Below are 22,245 nucleotides of genomic sequence, written 5' to 3'. Positions count from 1 at the left end.
CCGCGGCCCGCCGCTCCGTCCGCCGCCCTCCTCACGCCGCCCCGGCCGGCCCCGTCACGCGGCGGCAGCCCCGCGCCGGCCCGTCAGTCAGTCGCACACGCACGGGCGGTCGCCCAGCCCGCTGTCCCGCACAGGCCCGGCCGCAGCCGCTCCCTCAGCCCGCTGCCCGCGCGGCGGCCGGGAGGAAAGGTGAGGGTGCAGAGCGCCCCGGCCCGCCGGCCGAGCCCGGTTACCTGGGCGGCTGCCCGGCGGAGGGAGCCAGCCAGGCCAGGCCGGGCCGCCTCACACCCGCGGCGGGGGCAGCGGCGGCGGCGGCGGCGGCGGCGGCGGGGGCAGCGGCGGCGGCGGCGGCGGCGGAGGCGGGCCCTCCGCGCACCCTCTCCGGGGCGGGGCGGGGGCGGGGCAGCCTGCGGATTGGCTGGCGGGCTTTGACGGACGGCAGGCCTGCCCCGCCCCGCCCCTTGGGCCGCTCGGGGCTGCCCCGCAGGCCGCTCCTGCGACCGCCGGACCCTCGTCCGTCCCGCCCCTGCGGCGAGCGTGGCGGGCGCTCGACGGCCCCGTCCTCCGGAGCGGCCCCCGGGCCTGAGCGTGGCCTGTCGGGCCTTCAGACCTGCGGCCCCCGGCGGCCTCCGCCTGCGCGGCTCCTCGCCCGCCGCCCGCCGCCCGCCGCCCGCGCCACCTCACGCCCCGCCTCCTCGCGCCCCTCTGGCAGGGGTTTCCGCGGCCTCACTCCGCGTGTTTTCCTCCCGCCTCCCCCCAGGCCGCTGCCCGCGGGCCCGGAAGCCTGTCTCCGGCTGGCCTGGTCCGGAGCCGGGCGCTCAGGCGACGCCACCTCCCCAGGGCTTCACTCCCAGACCAGGCACCCCGGGCTGCCCCGCGGCGCCACTCCCCTCCGCCCTCCGCCCTCCCCCCTCCCCCTCCGACTGCGCGCCCCACTCCCTGCACTGCCCGCCCCCCCCGAGCCTGGCGCTCGGTCTGCTAACGTGCTTGGGCCAAGCCCCTCGGAGGTGTCCTCGACGCCGCCGCCGCCTCGGCTCCCAGCCACCTCGCGGGCCGGCCTGGCCGCGCCACCGTTGGCCCTCGCCACCCCACCCACCACGCCTGACTTGCATCTTCTCTCGTCCAGACTCTTTACTCTCCCTGGTCTTACCTGCATCTACTATCCATGCTTTAATTTTTTTAAAAAGAAATTAAATCCCCATCGGCCACCTCCGGCCCCGCCGCCTCCAGGACTTCCCTTTGCACTCCAAGCCCGTGCTCCCTCCCGTCCCGGCCGGCCCTGAGTGGCCTGGGGCCCCCTTTCTCTGTCTCCCGCCTCTCTCAGCACCTCCCCTTCACTCTCCATGCACTAGCCACAAGGCCTTTTAGTGGTTATTTGAGTAATCCACACTCTGCCTTCCCGAAGCCATTCCCTCGGCTTGCCCCTGTGATGTAGCGGCCCCTGTCACAGACCAACTGAAGACACCTGTGGTCTGACCCATGTTGAATCAGGCAGAGCAGGACAACTTCAGAGGCTGGAGGCCCAGCGGAGCGCCCGGCAGATGCCAGGGAAGGAGCCGGGTTTCTGGAATTGGTGAGTATGTGAGTGTGTGCTCAGCCAACCTACCCAGCTGGGTGGTGATGGTGTCTGGGGCTGCCTCTGACTTGGTCTTGCGGCAGCGGTAACTTGTGCGGGTTTGTGTTTTGATGCCCTCAAGGGTGTCTCCTAAGAAGCTGAGAAACCCCTCACAAAACGGAAAATTTGTAGGTTTCACCCACCTGAGGGGAGGTGGAGTGGCTGAGATGGGCTGCCATCTAGTGCCCACCCTTTAAAGTGGGAGGGGGAGGGCACTAAAGTTGACCCAACGCCTGGCCTGGCGCTACAGGGCCTACAAGTGTGATCACACCTGATCCTCATAATTACCCTCTGATCAGGCGCTATTGTCCCAGATGTACTGATGAAGAGCCTGAGATCCAGGTAAGTTCTGCATCTTGCCCCAAGGCCACATAAGTAACAAGTGGGAATTGGAAACCAGGTCTGTCTTGACTCCACACGTTTTTTGCTTCGCAAGAGAGCCTTAAGTAGATCCTGGCAGCCAGCAGTCCGTGGGCACGGAGGCTAGCATGACTGGGAGCTTCACAGAGTGTTTGTGCTCTTAGAGTGGGGCTTGGACTGCCTTGGGCTTAAGGTGGTGGTGCTCCTGAGCTGCCCCGTGCTGGGCTTTAACACCATGGTTTGGGAGAAAAAAAAAAAGAAATCCAGAACCAACCAACCCCCCAGGCATTCAGACATTAAGCCAGTAAACAGTGTTATGTATGGACAGTTGTGATGGTAGGTAAGGAGGAAAAGCTCAGAGGCCTATGAGATAAAACATGAGGGACACCTATTTTAGATCTCTTAGTTGAAAAGGAAGGGCTCTAGGACTCAGCAGAGGTCTACTACTGGATGTGAATAGATGGCCAGGTGAATTATTAGATGGGTTGGAGGAAAGTACTTTCCAGGCAGAGGTAACAACATGTACAAAGGCCCTGAGGACAGAAAGAGCTTAATGAGTGTAAGAATAAGAAAAAGGCTCGAGTTTACTGAGCAAGGGGAAGCAGGGCAGGTGATGAAGCCAGGAGGGTAAGTGGGAAATGAGTGGGGCCTCCCCCTGCTCATCTGATCTTGTCCATTTGTCCAGGATGCCCCCTCCTAAGTGCTGCAGTGCTCTTGGAGCTTCTTGTGCTGACTTGGGCAGCCTGCAGGCTGTGATAAACTTTTTAAAACTCTGTTTCTCCGTCTTCTGAGAGCTTCCTAGCATACGGACCATGCTTCCTTGCTTTTGCTTTTGCCTCCAGGGCCAGGCCCCCAGGGGCTCCAGAAATCTCTGTCAACAGGAGCTCATGTTTTCAGTCTGCTGCCAGGCCTTTAATCAGAAAACAAGGCCCCATTTCCTCCTGGGACTTCTGAGCTAGCATCTCAGACCTCAGGTGCCTCCCTCCACCAAAAGAGATTCAGGAAAAGCAGGGCATGCAGAGGGTGTGGCTGGTTTGGGCTTCCCCCAGCTCAGCATATATATGGGTACGTGGGTGTTACTGGCAATGAGTGCAGCTGCGCTGGCTTGGAGGGAGCAGCCCAGAACCCACACAAGGCACACGCCCTGACATCACCCAGGCTAGCCCTGCTTGGGCCTATTTCTGTCATCACTCTTGCTTCAACATGCCCCGGCCTACACCATACCTAGGTGTGCCTGGATTCTGGATAAGGGTCTCAGCTCAGATGCCCGTTTGGCCCTGTGTGCCTGACCTCATAGGTCTTTATTTACCAAACACTTAGAACAGCACTTGGCTTATACTAAGTCCTATATAACTGTTTTACCCACATTGGCTCGGTTACTTATTACAGCATTATGAGATAAGTACTTTTACTATTTCCAATCTACAGATAAAAAAACTGACGTACAGAGAGATTGAGAGGTGCTTATTTATGGACACAGAGCTGAGAGATGGCAGAGATGGGATTCAAACCCACGCAGCCTGGCTCCAGAGTCAATGCTATGTTGGCCTCTCATGTAGGTATGAAATATTTTGTTGTGTATTTTCACTCCTTTCCATAATACCCCTACCTACCTGATGTGTTTTCTATTTTTAGTTATAGATCTTTTTCGCCTTATGATGGGGTTGCATCTCAGCAAACCCATTCTAAGTTGAAAATATAGTAAGTTGAAAATGCGTTTGCTGTGCGTAACCTACTGAACATCATAGCTTAGCCTAGCCTGACCTTAAATGTACTCAAAACACTAACATTTGCCTACAGTGGGCAAAATCATCTAACACAAAGCCTATTCCATAATAAAGTGTTGAATGTCTCATGTGATTTACTGAATACTGTAGTGAAAGTGAAAAGCAGAATGGTTGTATGGGTGCAGAGTGGTTATAAGTGCATGGGTTATTTACTTTCTTGATTACATGGTTGACTGCAAGTCATGGCCGATGCCCAGCATCGCAAGAGAGGATCGATCGCACTGCATATGGCTAGCCGAGAAAAGATCAAAATCCAAAGTACAGTTTCTACTGAATGCATATCATTTTTGCACCGTTGTAAGCTGAAAAATCATGAGTCAAACTATCCTAAATCGAGGACCATCTGTATTTGGTTAAATGTTGTCACAGATTGGGTTCTTTTGGAAGCAGACTCTGTGGCAGAGGTTAGTGTGCAGAATGTTTGTTAGGGAGTGCCTTTGGGATCAACACTGTGGAAGAGAGAGAAGGAAATAGGAAGGGGCACAGGGAGAAGTTTAGCTGTGATGGAGGCCTGGTGATAGCCTCAGCCAGCCCCCAGAGAGCTCTGTTGACTGGTGCTGGCTTGAAATGGCTGGGCCTTCGTGGTTCCACTTCACTCTGCCCTGAGAAGAGCACACACAGCCTCAGTCACATGGCTCTCTGCAACTGAGGTGCTCTTTAAGGACTGGCAGGTCTCCTAGCAGTTGGGGCAACAAGTGCTTCCTTGAAGGAGAATCTGAGTGGCACATCGCTGTGCCCACCTCAGATGTATTCCTTTCCAGTCCTTTGAAAAGGTTGAGTATTTAAAACAAAGGGCAAAAATACTGCACTGTAGAATTGGAATATGCTACTATAAGGAGGAATAGAATATGGCAAGTGTAGGTTAACATGACTGCTGTTACTGAGAATCATGTGTGGCTGAGCTTCCTGGTAGCCAAAGCAAAAATTCTATTTTGGTAACTGATTCCTTGGGGGAGAAAAATTTTCCCGGGGTTAAATTATAAAAGAAGTTTCTCATATGGACACTTATTTGACTGAAATAGTGGAGAATGTTCCCTACAGATTAACAGCAAATGCTGATACAGTTTTCATTTGTTCCTTATAATGACCTTACATGAATATAGAAGGTATAATGTAAAAGCATAGCTCAGTGAAGCCCCTTCCAAAACTGAAAGTAGGCAGAGATATAGACTCACAGTCTGATTTGATTCGTTGCATAAAACATTATCCCTTTTCTTTAAAACAGCTCTTAAAAATTTTTGCTTGGTAGTTTATGTTAGGTGTCTGACCAGCCCATCTCTGAGTCTGAGCTGGCTAACCTGTACCTCTGTGTACAACTGGTACTTAATACTCACCTCAGTGTACCTTGAGGTCCACCTACAACCTACAGTTCAGGCTCTTGACCTCTGGCCCCGATATATATTATGGTTCCAACTTAGTTGTTGGATCTCAGGCTTCTTTTCTTTTCTTTTTTTTTTAAGATTTTATTTATTTATTCATGAGAGACACATACAGAGGGGCGGAGACACAGGCAGAGGGAGAAGCAGGCTCCATCTCCATGCAGGGAGGGTTTCCAGGATCACACCCTGGGCTGAAGGCGGCGCTAAACCGCTGAGCCACCCGAGCTGCCCTTCTTTTCTTTTTAAAGACCTAAGTTTATTTGAGAGAGAGTGCAAGCCCGTGAAAGCATGCAGGCATGAGCAGTGGGGAGGGGCAGACTCCCTGCTGAACAGGGAGCCCATAGGGGGCTCCATCTGAGGACTCTGAGATCATAACCTGAGCTGAAGGCAGATACTTAACCGACTGAGCCACCCAGGTGCCCCAGAGCTCATACTTCTTAGGTCATATTTTTTCTACTTCCCTCCATACCTAGGATGGACTCTCAGCCCCTCCAGAGCCTTGTGTTTTCTATCACCCAAGGCAAAACCAGTCCTTGTTCAGCCACTGCCAAGACTCTACTCTCTGCAGACTCTGCTTCCCCTTTGCTGGTGGGCTCATAGAGTGGGCCCCAGGTGTACTTTGTTCAGGGAGGTGGCAGGGATACAGTAATTGCTTCGCTGAAGAAAGAGAAAGGAAGAGCCCTTGCTAGCCCAGGCTGACCTGTTTTTCTTTCTCTTCCTTTCTCCCAACAAACTCTCCCGATGTTCCTCTATAGGAGTAAGACAGCAGAGATTAATCAGATCAAGTTCCCACTCCAGTTGTGGTTAAAGAAATGCCAACAGAGGGACGCCTGGGTGGCTCAGCAGTTGAGCATCTGCCTTTGGCTCAGGGCGAGATCCTGGAGTTCTGGGATCCAGTCCTGCATTGGGCTCCTTGCATGGAGGCCGGCTTCTCCCACTGCCTAGGTTTCTGTCTCTCATCAAAAAAAAAAAAAAGAAAAAAAGAAATGCCAACAGACACCTGTTGGTAGCTGTGGAGTACAGCTCAGTGAGAGAAAATGTATATGCCTGAAGAATGGAGACTCCAGATAGGTGTTTGTTTTTGCAGTAGGAGCATTCCAGATGTTTTATGGCATCTTTGCAACTAAATTATAAGCCTCTTTAGAGACACATGATGGAAATGGCCAATATAAGTTTATTTAGTTATATCAATGTTTTAAATCACATATTATTATTTTTAAAAAAATATTTATTTATTCATGAGAGACACAGAGAGAGAGAGGCAGAGACACAGGCAGAAGGAGAAGGCGGCTCCATGCAGGGAGCCCCACATGGGACTCGATCCCGGGTCTCCAGGATCACACCCTGGGCTAAAGGCGGCATTAAACCGCTGAGCCACACGGGCTGCCCTTAAATCACATATTATTTGAAACAGTATATTAATTTATGAATATTTTTCCCACTCTCACCATTGCAGTAATAAACTTGTGTTTAAACTCTCTACGAATTTTTTATTTCTATATAGTTGTCACCATTAGAGATACTTTGAGTCATCTAATTTCTGGAAGCATATCACCTTCACTGCTAAGTTGTTTGAGAGTACATTTGAAAAATCCGTTTGAGGAATAACTTACATATTTTTAAAAAAACAGACACATTTTTAAGTGTAAAGTTTGGTGAGCTTTGATGAAGGTATGCTTTCATGTAACCTCTACCCAAGCAAGATAGAGAACATTTCCATGAAGTTTCTTGGTACCCCTTTGTAGTCCGTTTCCCCTGCCCCCTATCTGGCAATCATTAAACATGCTTTCCATCACCAGAGTAGTTTTTACCTATTCTAGAATTTCACATAAATGGAACTAAGGAGTATGTACCCATGGTCTATATTCAGCATGTTTCTGAGACGCATTCGTGTTGTTGAAGAGAGAATACTTTTTTAAATCAGTATATGATGCCATTACTAGAAATTTTCATTTAAGCATAATTACCTTTTGTGTAACATTAAAACAGCTTTCTTTTCATTTCTCCCATAGGTGTGTATGTATATATATACTTTTTTTTTAAGATTTTATTTATTTACTCATGAGAGGCACAGAGAGAGAAGGGCAGAGATATAGGCAGAGGGAGAAGCATGCTCCAAGCATGCTCCATGAGTCCCATGATGTGGGACTCAATCTCGGTACTCCAGGATTATGCCCTGAGCCGAAGGCAGACGCTAAACCACTGAGCCACCCAGGCATCCCTATTTTTTAAAAAAAAATTTTAAGGATTTTACTTATTCATTTATGAGAGACACACAAGAGAGAGGCAGAGACATAGAGGAAGAAGCAGGCTCCGTGTGGGGAGCCTAATGCCTCAATCTCGGGACCCCGGGATCATGACCTGAGCCAAAGGTAGATGCTCAATGACTGAGCCACCCAGGCACCCCTCCCATAGGTATATATTAGTGATCTGCATAATAACTACTTACTGTATTACATTAAAAACTTTATGGAAAATTTCAAATGTATATAATTATAGACAGGATAGTATAGTGAATTTCCTTGTACTCATCAGTGAGCTTCAATTATGAACTGTTGGCCACTTCGTTTTATGTAAACTCCACGCACTAACCCCTTCCATATTATTTTGACACAAATCTTGTCTATAATTTTATAAATATTTGTTTTTTTGAAAGACTGCTAAATGTGTGTGTGTGTATATATATATATATATATAAATATATATATATAATATATACCATTACCAAACCTAAAAAATTCAATGCTGCCTTGCTATGAAAATGACCTTTAAGAGGCTTGTTTGTATGTAATAGTTGGGATTGTGAGAAATAATTACTAAGTCTGTGGTAAATTTCTTTGCCTCCTTGTTTACTGATTTTGTCAGGGGACTACTTATAATCGTCCAAAACTAGCTTGACTGAGGTCATTTCAGGGTAATGTCTTTTCTCCAAAAAGTGCTTTTTGGTTCAAAACAAGTTGAGAGAGCATCCCATTATGAAGAATTTTGTTAAAGACTGAAGTATAAGTAAACTTTTCTCAGAGAAAAAAAAAATTTATAAAGTTTCTGCAGAGCAAATACCTGATTTGGAGTGAAACCAGGAGGTGCCATCATGGAAGCTAGGAAGAAGTGCTTGGAGAGGGGAGTGTTCACCATTCCATTTATGTGTGATGTCCCAGAAAAGACAAATTTACAGAAGAGAGGAGTGGAGGCTGGAAGTAGGAGTGGGGATTAACTTTAAGTGGGCACAAGGGATCTTACTGGGGAGGATGATCTTCTAAAACCGATTTATGGTGATGGCCATAGCCCTACCCTCTGTAGCTACTAAAAATATACTTGGAATGGGTGGATTTTATGATATATATTTCAATAGAGCTATTAAATGGAAGAGTGGTTAAGTGTCCAGTGCCACAAAGTGCTTAAAATACACAATGCAGAGCCCATTTATTGGTTTGGCCACTCATTTGTTGGCCATTGTGGTCAGAATTCAGGAGGGATTCAGGGGACAAGGTGGGACAGAAGCTGGTTGCAGTGGGTGGAGGAATGATGGATGACTCACCCCAGGCATTTGTATGTGAAATGGGAGAGGGAGGTGGTGGTGGTTGGAAACAGCTAGGAGTTGTGAGATTTCATTTTTCAAATGTGATGTAGGCCTAATGTGGATTTGACAGAGAATGGACAAGAGCTGCTGAGCAGATGTGGGGGTTAAGGAAGAGAGGAGCCAAGCAAGCATCCAGATACCTGGCTTGCATAGCACATGTAAGCCAACCAGCTTTGCCCACAGCTGGACTTGAGCATCACAGAAGAGCCTGATAGGAGGAGTTTTTCAGACCCTACACGTCAGACTTGCTGGATAAGGCTGGAAGTGTAAGGAGGGAACAACCTTGGAGGAATAAGGGGGAGGGTCCTCTCCCAACTCCAGGCTCAAGCATTTTTCAGAGCCTGTCACTTCTGGCCCTCACCTACCTATCCATTCTCTTCCTTCATCCCCACTGGCCAGGTCAGCTTCCCATCCTCTGGTCTGCTCTCCCAGGCCTGCCATCACCAAGGGTGCCCTTCACAGTCCTTCTTGACCAGGATCTAGTTGGCATGCACCTACCCTCAGAAGACTTGTAGAAAGGTTCCTGTCGGGAATGGTAGGCACGAGTTCCTGCTCATCAGTAAAATCTTATGCCTGCAAGGCCTCCTGTCTCTAATTTCTAGTTCTGGACCAAGGTTTGTCACCTGCTTGTGGAAAGTCCTTCCAGCTCAAGTCCCAAACTTCCGGTTCAAGTTCTCATCACCTACCTCCCCCAGCCATGAAATATATCAATTATTGTCAAGAGCCTCCTATACTGCCATTCTGAACTTCCAGTGATTTACCTACCTAACCATCACAGAATTTACAAAACTTCGCTGTAATCTCCTCCAAAGCACTGATGGCTACGCAACTTCTTTATTCCCTGGCGTGAATGCTACTTCTCTCACACTGGCCAATGAAATGCAGGCTGCCAAGAAGGACCTTCCAAGGGTTCTCTCTTCTCAACACCAGCCCAGCCCCCAGTGAGTTAAGAGACCATCAAGGAGATGGCTCTCCTCCCAGAATATACCTGTGCACACTAGTGAGCCTAGGGGGCCTAGGGCTAAGTGACCAATTCTAACCACTGGCCTTCCAGCTCCCTGCTGTTTGGACAGGAAAGCTCACGCTCCATCCTGAATTCCAGACTTACCAGTAACCTAGGATGAGGAAAGGAACAATTTTTGTAGGGACCCTACCAACTTGGGTACAGGAGCACTGGGAGTGGTCTAATACCACTCCCTTTTTTTTTAATTAACCAATCAATGCAAGGAGAAGTCTGCATTTGGGCCTCTGGGATCCCGTGGGTACTGGATTAGATATTGGTTTAGTACCCTTAATTCCTGTCATCCTGACTGTAAGCTTAGCCACACAGGCAAACCCAAAGTAAGCTCCCCATTGCTTCTGGCCAGCACACATGGAAAGTGGAAAATCTGCCTCCCAAATACTATGTTCACTCCATCTTGCTCAATAAACATTACCTACCCTAGGCTCCAAATACAGTTGTTGTACCCAACTTATTCTTACAGATTTTCTATACACTACCTCACTTTCTGGGTCTGCTTTTAGCAAGAGATGCGGACTCTGGCTCCCCTCTGATCTATCCCTTGGCAGCAGGACAGGTGCAGCCCCTTCCAGCCCCAGCCCAGCCCCAGCTCCTTCCTGTAGAGGAGAGGGAGCCACTGTTGTTGAGCTTAACAGTGAGACCCCCTCCATCACACACACAAACCCAGCCCTGTGGCCCCAATCAAGCCAGGGACCCTGGGTAACAAAAAGGCAGACACTAGGTTTCCGTTAAGTTGTAGGAATTTATTTTAAATAACCTACAGTTGATTAAAAGGGAATTCATGATAAAAATAGAAGATACTTGAGGAAAGATGTGGGAAATGGACTCTGCACACACGCTAAACTAACAATGCCTCTAAAACTAATGATTATAGCAAAAAATGTCTTCACATTAAAATTCTGCTTTTTATGGTTTTTTTTTTCCATTTTTTACACAATTACAAAAGAAAAAATAAAAGCCCTAAATTCTTGATTATTTTTCCTTTTTTGGACCAAATACTCATTTTCCTCTAAATTATTGACTTGTGGAACTTTTTACACAATAAAATCTTTCAAGTGAAAGACTGGGTTTAAAATGAAAAAGATGGATATCTGAAGGGTACAGAGAATGCTCAGAACAAAGGATGATGGGAAAATGGTTTCAGTCACTGATTATTTCATTATCCTTAGACTCACTCACCCCTCATCCCTCCCCAACCCCAATCTACACGATCTTTAAGATCAAGAAAAAGGTTTAAATATTTTAAAATAATTAAAAAGAAATAAAAATTCACATTTAAAAAGGAACACTCAAGTCAGGAAATATTTTCCCATCATGCTTTTCTGTGAACAGGTGTCTGAACCAAAACACTGCCGATGTCACGACTGCTTCAAGTTTAATGAAAATTGATTCCCATGACAATAGATAGTGACAACTCTCACTAACAGGTGCGCTGGGTTTTTGTTCTACTTAATTTTAAATTCCTGAAATGGGGGAGAGGGGAGGGAGTTTAGGAATTCATTTCTATTAAAATATAGAAGTTATTGCAAAACCCTAACTGTAAAAACGCACCAATATAATCGGACTTCGTATACAGTAGCTAAGAGAATCCAAATGCTTCAGTGAAACAGTGAATTTGCCTGGCAGAACTCTGACAAATTCCCATCCACTTGCTCTCTTGAAAATAAAAACAAAATTCAAAACAAATCATACAGCTAGAATTTTGATATCTGAAATATTTTTAAATAAGTTGTCCATAGGACAACTGGCTCAGCTCTTTCTTATAATATCTCCAGGTTTATCTTTTCTCAAAGATGTTGGTTTGTTAAGACTTGCCGCCTCTCTCCCTCAGGTGTGAGGGTAAGCAAGGCTCACAGTTTATCCATCTTCCCCAAACCACACTGTTCCTTTTCACAGAACCCTGCCCCTCAAGACTGGTTAGAACTCGTAGTCCTCATCAGCCATGTCGATGGCCCAGGCAAACTTCTCCCGCTGGGTTTTGTTGTAAATTTTCTCAATTGGGACCCCCCACTTCTTGCACCTGCACACAAAGGAGAAAGAGGGTAAGGATTAGTGTCTCAGGGAGCAACAGCCCAGACCTAGGGCAGCAGGCTTTAATGTCCATCTGGTGAGAATGAGTTTTAAGAGTGGCCAGGCATATTCTAAGGGCATCATGTGCTCATTTAAATCATTAGAGTGACCTCTAAATTGATGCTACTACAGATATACTAATGAAAAAGATACACATTAAAAACTAAGGCAGAGAGTTGGGTAATTTGCTTATATTCTCATGCAGCTAGAGAGCATGGAGCTGAAAACCGAATCCAAGCTGTCTGGCTCAAGTCCATGTTCTTAACCACTGCACATACTGCCCCCTCCTCAAGCTAACCCAACCTCTAGCACCCACCAGGGCAAAAAGAGCAAAAAGGGTGCAAGGGCTGGATGGAACCCCTGACCCAAGGCAGCATAATATTATTGACCATTTAGGGCCATTCAGGATGTTCTAGGGCATTTGTAGTATGCATAACAGAATGGCAGGGGTTCCCCTAAAGGATTTAAAGTGTGAAGTGCAGGAATGGCATGTGAAGGCCAACAATGCTCTTAAACCCACCCCCCTCCCTGCCACTACCCTTCTCAAGCTAGCAACAGGAACTCAAGAAGAGCTTAATGCTTACCAAGCCACTGTGATCCTTGGGTCCAGATAATTGAGTTTGGAGGTTCCCAAAGCAATTTGTTTATTCTCTTCTCGGTCTGTGGCCTGAACCTCGAGCTTCATTAACTGCTCCTCCAGCCTCTGCACAGCCTTCTTCTTTGACTCTACCACCCTGGAAGAATGGAAGGCATCAAGAACCAGGCCTAGCCTCTGGACAAGAACATTGCAAACCCATCCTGCCATGCAGGAGCAGCAAAAGCAAGAAAGCCCTAAATACAGAGATTTCCAAAAGATACCACTTAAACCTTAGAAAAGCTGGGGTCCCAGGGCCTCTGATACTGTCCCCAGTTTTGTCTCAACCAGTCCCCAGCTTTGCATAACACCGGGTACATACTTCTTGGTCTTTGCATCCTTCAGGACCTTGGCATCAGCTTTAGCACTTTTCAGATCTCTCCGGGCATCTGCTAACTGTTCCTTCTTGGCATCAATCTAAGTGGGGAAGAAGAGTAAGCTTTAAGAAAATCAGCCTAGAGAGGGAAGAAAAAAAAAAAAAAACCCACGGGCACCACCAGAGATAAAACCTAGACGTTGTCTCCACTAGGCAGGCAGGCTGTCAGTGGTGTGCCAGGTAAAAACCCCCAGCTGCGTAGCTTCATGAAGGCACAGAGTAGATGTACAGTGACTGCTGAATTCAACTGCTATTTGGTCATTTATGTTCTTCACTGATCCTTCAAGAAAGAAGTGATCCTTCTATAGGTAGTGAACCAGGGCCCCCTTAATCCAGAAGCTCAGGTTAAAGAACCCACAAGAACTGAGAATGTGCTGATCTTTCAGTCATACGACACTTTGGCTTAAATACCTGAGAGGAGGACTAGAGATGAAAGCTGTTTGTCAAATGGATACTGTGCCGGGTGTAGCCTTCAATCTAAGAATACAGAAGGAGAGAACTCCTTATAAAGCTGAGAGAGGATCCTTCCATCTACTGAACCCAGCTTATCCTCAGATTCTGTCAGTACTCTGGGAAGGAGTGCCAGCTTCTCAAGAAAAAAGGATGCACTGAAGAGAATACCTAAGAGACTTAAAGATGGCAACTGAAGTACCCAGGAAGCAAACAGCTCAGCCCGTCTGTTCAAACCTATACATGGCATGGCATGGCCTGGCTCTGGCATTCTATTTTTCAAGAAGAGAAAGCTACAACGCCATGAAAATTCAAGTAGTTATCACTCAAAAACAAAGGTCTGAAACCATTTTTAGCTATAGAGCACTTTCCATAAAGGAAGAAAATAACGGCAATTCCAGCCTTTCTTGCTTATAAACCCTTGCCAATACCTCCAGAAAGCCCAAGTTCTTAGTTCCTGCTTAAGGACAGCAGCCGGCAACATCATGAAACTAGAGTTCGAGCCATCAGCTTATGCTGCTGGGGGCAGAACCTCGGATGTGCTATTACCTTGCTAACCTGCAAGGTCAAGGGAACCTCTGCAGAGTAAATAAATACTTGCCTGATTTAACACACATTGGGCTGTTATTCTCAGCCCAGAATTGTCTGTTAGGTATACACATGCAGCCCAAGATTGGAAACAAAGGCCACCATTGTGAGAGAATCATTAAATGCATTTTACTATGAATGGCTTATGTCCAACATCTATGTTGTCCAAAGTCAAGCTGAAGGAACTGATTCTATATACAAAAGCGTCACAGACACCACTAGCCAGATTCTTCTTAGGCTAGAAATGTAACAAACCACAATCTTTAACCATTTCTGTGGATGCTAAATTGGCAGGCTGTTTCAAATTCTCTCAAAGCATCAAAGACTCCATTGATTCACTTGGCAAACAGGGGCGTATGTTTGCTTTGTGGGCACACAGGAGAGGGTTCCTCAGCTTGGAGGGCTCGCCTGGCAGACAGCCTGGGCTGCCCAAACAGTGGTTCCAGAGTAAGATCAACAAAATACCTCCTCATGCTCTAGGGTGGGGTCTGAATTGGGTCAACAGCACCTGAATATTCATGCTTTTATTTCTGGCTTAGCATAATAACATGGGGAGAGTAAATAATACCAGATGACCATCATTTAATAGAGTGGGAGCAAGGGAGCAAATAGGAGCTGCTACGAAGGGTGGTCTGTAGGGTTCTTTGCCTGCCAACCATATGGTCTAAAGATCTGAAGAGGTCTAGGGATGTATATTAATTTACTGTGCACAAGTGCATCCCTTCAGGAAAACCAGATGACTCCTGTAGCATGAACTGTAGATTGTGGATATCTTTTGACCCAGATGTACTACTACTACTAGGTACTTATCTTGAAGAAATTTCAACAGAAGGAAAACATGGTGGACCTGGAAATGTGTATGTAGCCTCACTCTATAGTAGTCATTTTTAAACTTCACTTGTTCTAATACAGAATTCTGTGGATGTCGATAGAAAAGAATCACATCTGTAAGTTCACTAACCTCTGTTTGAAATTCACCATTTCTTCTTCAATTAATTATGAGTGTGGGCAACAAACCATAGTAACACTAGTAGTACCTAGGACTTCACCAATATATGTACAGATATTTCTGTATCACTGTGGCAGAAACCTTGAAGTAGAACTTCCACATTCATTACTACGCTTGAAATTTAGTCATTATTGACCTGCCTTAAGATTTTATAATTAAGGAAGCACATCAAAGACTTTAAAATTTATTTGGTAAGTATGTTTCAAGATAATTGGTCCTTTGTGACCCTGTGTGTCTGCTCTTAAGTGAAATGTTAAAAATTCTATTCTCAGCACATTGAAATGGGTTTATGAAGCCATTGCTAACACAGAAATGCCAAATGCCCAAATGTTTAGTGCCTTGTGACTTACAAGCTCAGTACCAGGCAGATTTGTAGGGAGGAGAGGCACATGGAGGAGGAACAGCATCTACTTGTTTGCATGTCAGTCTCTCCCTCTAGGGCAGCAACTGTGGCATAAAGCCAGTATTCAACAGATGTTTGATGATGAGCTACATAAAAATATGATTCATGTGGAATGTGTAAAAATAAAAATAGTTGTGTTAGGATTAGGGGGCAATTAAATATCATTGTTTCATCATCTTTTCAATTTGAAACAATCTAATTTAGAAATAGTTGTATTTCTGGGCTAAGGCAAGGAACTGTGAAGACTCTCTTTGTATCTATTATACTCATTTATAATAAGGACAATAATTACCAATATTTCAAAGAGGGTACATCAAACTTAGTTTTTCAAAACAAGAAGCAACCAGTGCAGGACTTCTGTTCACAGAATGGAAACTTCCTAAACAATGGGTACTTGATACTCAGTACCTTGATCAGGGATAACTCCTATTATATTACCATGTTTATCTTTAGCATGGATGTATCTTCCAGAAAGACCTAGAACTGGAACTGGCCTCCTCATATCCCAGCCCAGAAGGCATCTCACTTGTAGATTATCCGCAGCAGATGGGGTTCCCTTAATTTTGCTACCCCACCATCTAGATCTGCAATACCTTAGACTGCAAGTTCATCATAGACTTCTCAAAAGTTTTGGGTGGTGCCCTCTGATGGTTACAAAGGATTGCAACAGCTCGGTTGGCACGGTTATAAGATAGGATCTTTGCTGGGATGTTCTCATCCGCTGTGAAGAAAGAAACATAAGGGTGAAAGAGTCAGTATGTATACACAAGAAGAATACACAACATGCCTTCCCCAGTGCTTCTTCCTCATGACTTTGCTGGTCCTCAACTCACTCAAATAATCAAGTTCTCCCAAGACACAAGGTCAAAACCTGAGAGTCAAGAGTCATCTGCTTGTCTCAAAGGCTGTTTCCCCCACTCAATGTAGCCTGAAGAAAATGTGGAATTGGGACAGAAAAGTTCTGTAGAGGAGGGTAAGACAAAAGGATCACAAGCTTTATATTTTAAAACCAAAAGGCAGTATGTGTTTTACACAGAAAGATTAAAAGCATGAGGAATATTTTACTTATGTCACATAGCACCCTTTATCCCACCCTAATATACTGGCCCTCAAAACATCCTCTTTGGATTTTTAGTCTTATATTCTAAAGCTATTTGATGTACTTTTAGAGGATAGGTACAATTTAGCAGTGACTGGGCTCTAGGGAAAAAAAGCTTGTGTATCTTGGTTGTACCTTCTGCACCTAGTTTTTAGGAAAATACTACCTACTATTTTAAGGGGGGGGGGGTGGTGACAGAAACTTCAGGGGAAGGATGTGCTCCTGGTTTAAAAAATAACCATGAAAACCTTATTCTCTCCAATTTAACCAAGCATCATAGCACTATGTCTTCACTCTGTGAGTTTTCAAAAAACATACATATAAACCATCAAATGTAGGTACTTTCAGAAAGCTCCTGTCAGCATTCCACGAAAATAAATCTTGAACTTGGGGTAGGAAGGGGGAAACTACACTGATTTTATGTTTATACAACTAGGCCTTGGCTCTCTATTAGAGGTATAGAAGGAAAAGTTTCCAGTGATAAAATTAAGGAGAATAGCAGAAAAGCTCTAGGACTTAGCTCAGCAAGGGCAATGGACATACCAGGAAGTGTGCAAGCCTGTCTGGCCAACAAGTACTTACGGGCTGTGAGTTCTTTTAGCTGCTGCTGTAGCGTGATGGAGGCATTGTATGTACGGAACACCTTGGCTGTCAGGCCCTCCATAAGATCCTGAAGATGCTTATTTAGAATACCAGTCTGGAGGAGACAAAGCACAGAGAGGATATTGGGATTTAAGCAAAAGCTAAACCACTCTGCCCCTTCTGGCAAGCCCTAGGATTTATACCAGTGTAATCTCAAGTTTGCCAAGTTTATTGCCCTGCCAGTGGGAAGTTAGAAAAAAATTCCAAAACACAGGGTGCGTGATATCTCCCTATGAAGTACGTTAATCTTAAGCAGGACAATAAAGCAAATTTGTCCTTCCCCCATTAAGATCTTCCCTGATAAGATATAGGGAGAGGCCTTCAATCTCAGAGATGGCTGGGTATCCAGCCAAAAGACGACTCTGCAAGAGCCAGAAGAGAATAAAAGGTAGGGTCTGTCCACCTGTCTGAGGGCTTTGGTCATGGATTCACTGTGTGCCTGCAGAAGGAACAGTGTATAGGATGCCACAGGACAAACTGAAGGGATAGTAGTCCAAGTCACCCCCAGGCAAACCTCTCCTTTAGGAGCTTGTGAGGAGGCTCCGGCTGGGCCCCTCCTTCAACCCGTGCAATCTGTCCACTCACATTGAGTCTATCAAAAAGATCATCCTCAGGCTGTTTGTTCTCCATAAATAGCTGTAAGTTCTTAAAAACCTAAAGGAAATTAAGTAGAACCTATTATTTAAAAAGCCTTTACTTTGGAAATAATTACAAACTTACAAAAACTTAGAAAATAAAAAAGCATAAGGCATACCCATACCCACATCCTTTTACCGATTCACTGACCATTAACGTTTTATACAACATTCACCATTGCACAATACATGTCTGCCTCACTTCCATCTCTACATACATGTGTGTAGACACACAACTGTTTGTCCTGAATCATTTATGAGCCCTTTATCCTTAAATATCTCCGTGTATTTCCTAAGAACTTCCTAAGGATAGAGATACTCCCTTGCATTCACACAGTACTTATCAGCTTCATAAATTTGCATGTATATATGCTTCAATCTACTGTTCATATTCCAATTTGGTCAGCTGACCTAATGATGTCCTCTACTTCTCCAGGATGGAATCCAATCTAAGGTATTACATTTAGTTGTCATGTCTCTTTAGCACTTCTTTAGTATGGACCACTGCCACAGCCAACAAAGCCTAATGACTGATTAAATATCAGACTTTTAAAGGGCTAGATTACAGGTTCAAGCCCAAGAGTTGGGGGGGGGGGGGGGGGGACGGATGGACATGGAGCTGCAGTGCCCTCTTTGGGTATGGGCTCAGAGATTTGAGGACTAAAGGGCTATTGCTTGGCTCAGTCAGGAGTTCAGAGAGAGGTTGAGCAAAGTTACAAAAATGACAAATATGCAACAAGACCGGGGGTATGGAAATGTGGTTGAATCATTACAGTAAGGTGAGTTAAATCTTATGCTAAAGTTTGCCACTAGGGCCAACACTCTACAGCATGCACTGTTGACTGTTACTTTAGGACATGGTGCCCTCATTCCCAGGAAGGTGTAGCACGGGGTGGTAGGTGAGGGACAGGGACTAAAAGGAGGTACACAGGACAACCAATACCTCTCCTCTCTCTTTCAAACTATTTCCCTAGTGTTCAGCAAGTGAAGAGCATACAAAAAGCACTCAATATATGCTTGCTGAATGAATGAATGAATGAATGAATGAATGAACAAACGAACGAACGAAAGAAATGAAGGAAAAACAGGCCAGGGTGCACAGGCCAAAGTAACTTACTCGTTTCTCAACAGGGACTTTATTATAGTATCTGATCGAATCTTTTCCAAGGAAGTCAAACTCTACCACGTATTCCTGACCATCCAACTCTGGGTGCAGATTGATATGCTCCACACGAAGCGAGCAGCAACCCACTGTGTCCGCTGTTTCTCCTTCCTCCTTCTCATTGCCTGCTCTCAGAGCAAGCTGTCCAGGAAGTAGGGAGAAATGAGAGCAAATGAAAAAACTTCAATTTTCTACGATCTCTAGGAAATCCAAATCAGAAGTCTCCTAACTCTGGGGATAGAGTATCAGTCTGCAAGGCTTGGGAATTCTGGATTCTATATGCTCCTTCCTCTATAAAATGAAGTACAGAGAATCATAGTGATATTACCCTTTCTCATAAAACCAAGCTTCTCTTTACTCTGTTCTCTCAAATAAGAATGGAGGAAAGGAAGAAATTAAAAAAACAACAACAACAACAAAGCAGCAAACAAGAGAGTATTCCTATTCTGGGTGATAGACTCAGTAGTCTCCTAATTTTGCTTAATTTTTGAGATAATTTAGATTTTGTGCTAAGCAGTGCAAAATTGGAAAAGAAACCAAAATCTTCAAAAAGGTAGTGACAAACTCATCTCCTCTAGAGCATGGTCCTTCAAAGTATAGTTGTGAAACATTCATGGATTGTTTAACCAATTTTAAGGGTTATAACCATTCTTTTTAAAAACAAGAAAAAAATTAAAATGTCAGAATTCATTGCTTGTAGAAAGGCTAAACACTGTTTTGTGCAGCTTTGCAGTTACACACAACTACAAATATATTTATGTGTGTTGGGTCATGACGTAAAATAAAAATTTTTTTGGTGGCTTATACTCAGTTTGAAAATGTCATAGTATTTGCAGAAGATTCAGATTTAGAGACCAGCAGACTCCAAATGCCTCTCTCTCCACTTCTACCCTCCTTATTGGACCAGAGATGGGTACTGCTCCAGTACTTAGCACAAGGCCTGGAAATGTAAACAATCCCATATTTGGTAAGCCCAACGTATTAGGCAATGTGATAGGAAGATGCTCACCTTGTCTATGAAGTATAGGGCTACAGCTCTCTGCCGGACTTTCATCTCTTTGGACTTCCAGTCTTCTCTATATTGGTTCCGGATTTTATCCACACACTTCTTCAGTCGCCGAGCAGTCTCATATTTCTGCCAGTCTTTCTCACCCTGCAAAGACCCAAACCCAAAGGTCTATGTAGATTGTGTAGGGATGGTAGAGTAAAAATAGACTTTGAATATTCAAGCTCAGAGCTCTGAACCAAAGGAACCTGAGCATAAGCAAGGTAGAAAAAGAAGAGTACTGAAGAGAAATTTTAGAGTATCTAACCTGGTGAGAACTCATGTTAGGAGTATATTTCACTGTCAAGCACAACAGGCCCCTGTCTAGTTACTAAGCCAGCCTCTGGCTTTCATTCTATAAAGTGGTTATGTTCTTGGGAAAAGCCCAAATGGCACGTCCCCAAAATGGACTTCTATCAATACAAAGGTATAAATATCCCCATCCCCACATCAGCATCAATGCTCTGCTGTAGAGTCTGTGACCCAACAGTTTTCTGCTAGGACTAAATTTCATTAAATACAAATCCAAGACAACCATTCAGTTTGATGGACTGTCAAGAAGCAGAACCAAAGATGACACAACACATTAATTACTAAGGAACACAAAGACTTCCAGGAACAGTGGTAATTATTCACCATTTTCTAACTTCTGCATTTAAGAGTATTTTTGATTAGATTGAGGGGAAACAATGTTACTGAGAAGACTTTTTCTTCTCAAAACATTAGTTTTTGGTACAAGTTCTAAAAATTTATTCTAAAGCCAATGACGTGTTTTTAAAAGGGTATGAAAAGACTGAATCTAATCAACAGTGACAGAAGATTATTTCTGCTACCATATTGAATGGAAACAAGATTCACAAGCAAGGACTGATACTAATGTCAAGTGAGAAAGGTAAGAAAGGGGGGGGAGAAACATCTATGAAATCCCAAGAGGGTCAGGGAGTATTCTAAGGCCTAAAACAAATTATATGACATGACTACAAGGATGGATTTTTTTTTTTAAAGCTAGCTAGTTTGCTTATTTCTTTCTTTCCTTTTTCCTTTCCTTCCTTCCTTCCTTTCAGAGAGAGAGGCAGAGACACAGGAGGAAGGAGAAGCAGGCTCCATGCCGGGAGCCCGACGTAGGACTCAATCTTGAGACTCCAGGATCGCACCCTGGGCCAAAGGCAGGCGTTAAACCGCTGAGCCACCCAGGGATCCCCCACAAGGATGGATTTTAAGAACCCAAGAATCTCTGCTCTTAATTCTCCCAACCACAAGAGAGAGGGATAGTGATTTCTACCCACATATGCCTAGTTCCCATCTGACATGCGACATTGGTCCTTGAAGTATAATAACCATGGTCACGGTAACTAGCCTTCTGAGCATGCAGGAAAGTGAGCTATGTGTAAGTGAGAAATATCTTCTACGTCTAGCTCTAACAACACTCAGAAATGCAAGCTCACCTGGGTATGCTAAGGATTCATCAGCACTCTCCCACAACTGTGTGTGGCCAAGTTGTATGTACTTGTTTGGCTATAAAATAAGAGGTTCAGTAACTACTTGTTGTTGTGGGTGGGCAATTAAGCAGTTGGTGATACAATATCTAAGAAGAAATATCTAAGTTCTATTTCCTGACAATGGGAAGCTTAAAATTTCTCAGATTTTTCTTAGTACATATTGACATTTAAAAGGGTGAAGAAAAAGGTGTGATACCAGCTGTCTTCATGTACGAGTCAGTAATAAATTTCCATGACAATCATGTCTTTCTCTCTCTCTCCCTTATACACACACACACACACACACACACACACACACACACGACATCAAAGACTCATCTTTAATAGTATAGTCTCCAGTTAAGGAGCCGGCTCTTGGCCATCACTCTAATGCACATAGGCCTACCAAAGCCTTACTCCAAGTCTTCAAAGTCCCATAGGGTTACATTTGCCCAATTCCTTAGTCATGCCACCAAAACAAGGTTTAGAAAAACGCAACAAATAAGTTATTCACAGAGGATACCACAAGATCAACTTTTCTTCACAGGATGGCTGGGCTCTTGATGCAAGGATCCAGGAGTCTCAAATAAGGATACAAAGATGGGAGGGTGGGGGCAGATGCCACCTTGTCTAGGTCTAAGGGAAGGCTGGCTCCAGGAAGTATGCTTATCCCTGCTGTCTTCGAAGTTTCTCTAAGCAGACAGTAAATTACACTTGAACAAGCTTTCTCAGACTACTAGAAAATAAAATACCCATTTCGGTTTTCCAGATAAGGTCATCATCAAAACCATCTCAGTAAAACAAGGTATCCACTATAGGAAGCTTGCCTTTAACCCTTTCCATTTTCCCCTACCCAAACTTTTGTATGGATAAGAATCTAACTTGATTATACAGGACTCAGGTGTCCCTATT

General features: G+C 44.9%; 1 protein-coding gene and 1 long non-coding RNA gene across 2 annotated transcripts in view; one reads left to right on the top strand and one right to left on the bottom strand.

Moving 5' to 3' along the window:
- The first annotated feature begins 656 nt into the window (after positions 1–656).
- On the top strand, positions 657–21,596 carry LOC144298352 (uncharacterized). Its single transcript, XR_013365308.1, has 4 exons — positions 657–1,573; positions 3,404–3,534; positions 20,637–20,747; positions 20,920–21,596. It is a non-coding gene; the product is annotated as an uncharacterized LOC144298352 (long non-coding RNA).
- Positions 10,465–22,245, bottom strand: part of TOP1 (DNA topoisomerase I) — a 91,064-nt gene continuing 79,283 nt past the window's right edge. The window contains exons 14-21 of the mRNA XM_077873167.1: positions 19,820–19,963; positions 18,766–18,951; positions 17,599–17,667; positions 16,954–17,068; positions 15,866–15,993; positions 12,769–12,863; positions 12,397–12,546; positions 10,465–11,762 (exon numbers count right to left, since the gene is read on the bottom strand). Coding sequence (XP_077729293.1) covers positions 11,660–11,762; positions 12,397–12,546; positions 12,769–12,863; positions 15,866–15,993; positions 16,954–17,068; positions 17,599–17,667; positions 18,766–18,951; positions 19,820–19,963 — 990 coding nt within the window. The 3' untranslated portion in view covers positions 10,465–11,659. The remainder of the gene's footprint in view (positions 11,763–12,396; positions 12,547–12,768; positions 12,864–15,865; positions 15,994–16,953; positions 17,069–17,598; positions 17,668–18,765; positions 18,952–19,819; positions 19,964–22,245) is intronic.

This window comes from Canis aureus, chromosome 26 (assembly GCF_053574225.1).
Source record: "Canis aureus isolate CA01 chromosome 26, VMU_Caureus_v.1.0, whole genome shotgun sequence".
Classification (NCBI taxonomy): domain Eukaryota; kingdom Metazoa; phylum Chordata; class Mammalia; order Carnivora; family Canidae; genus Canis; species Canis aureus.
The sequence above is the reverse complement of the archived record's forward strand: the minus strand, read 5'-3'. Positions and strand labels throughout refer to the sequence as shown.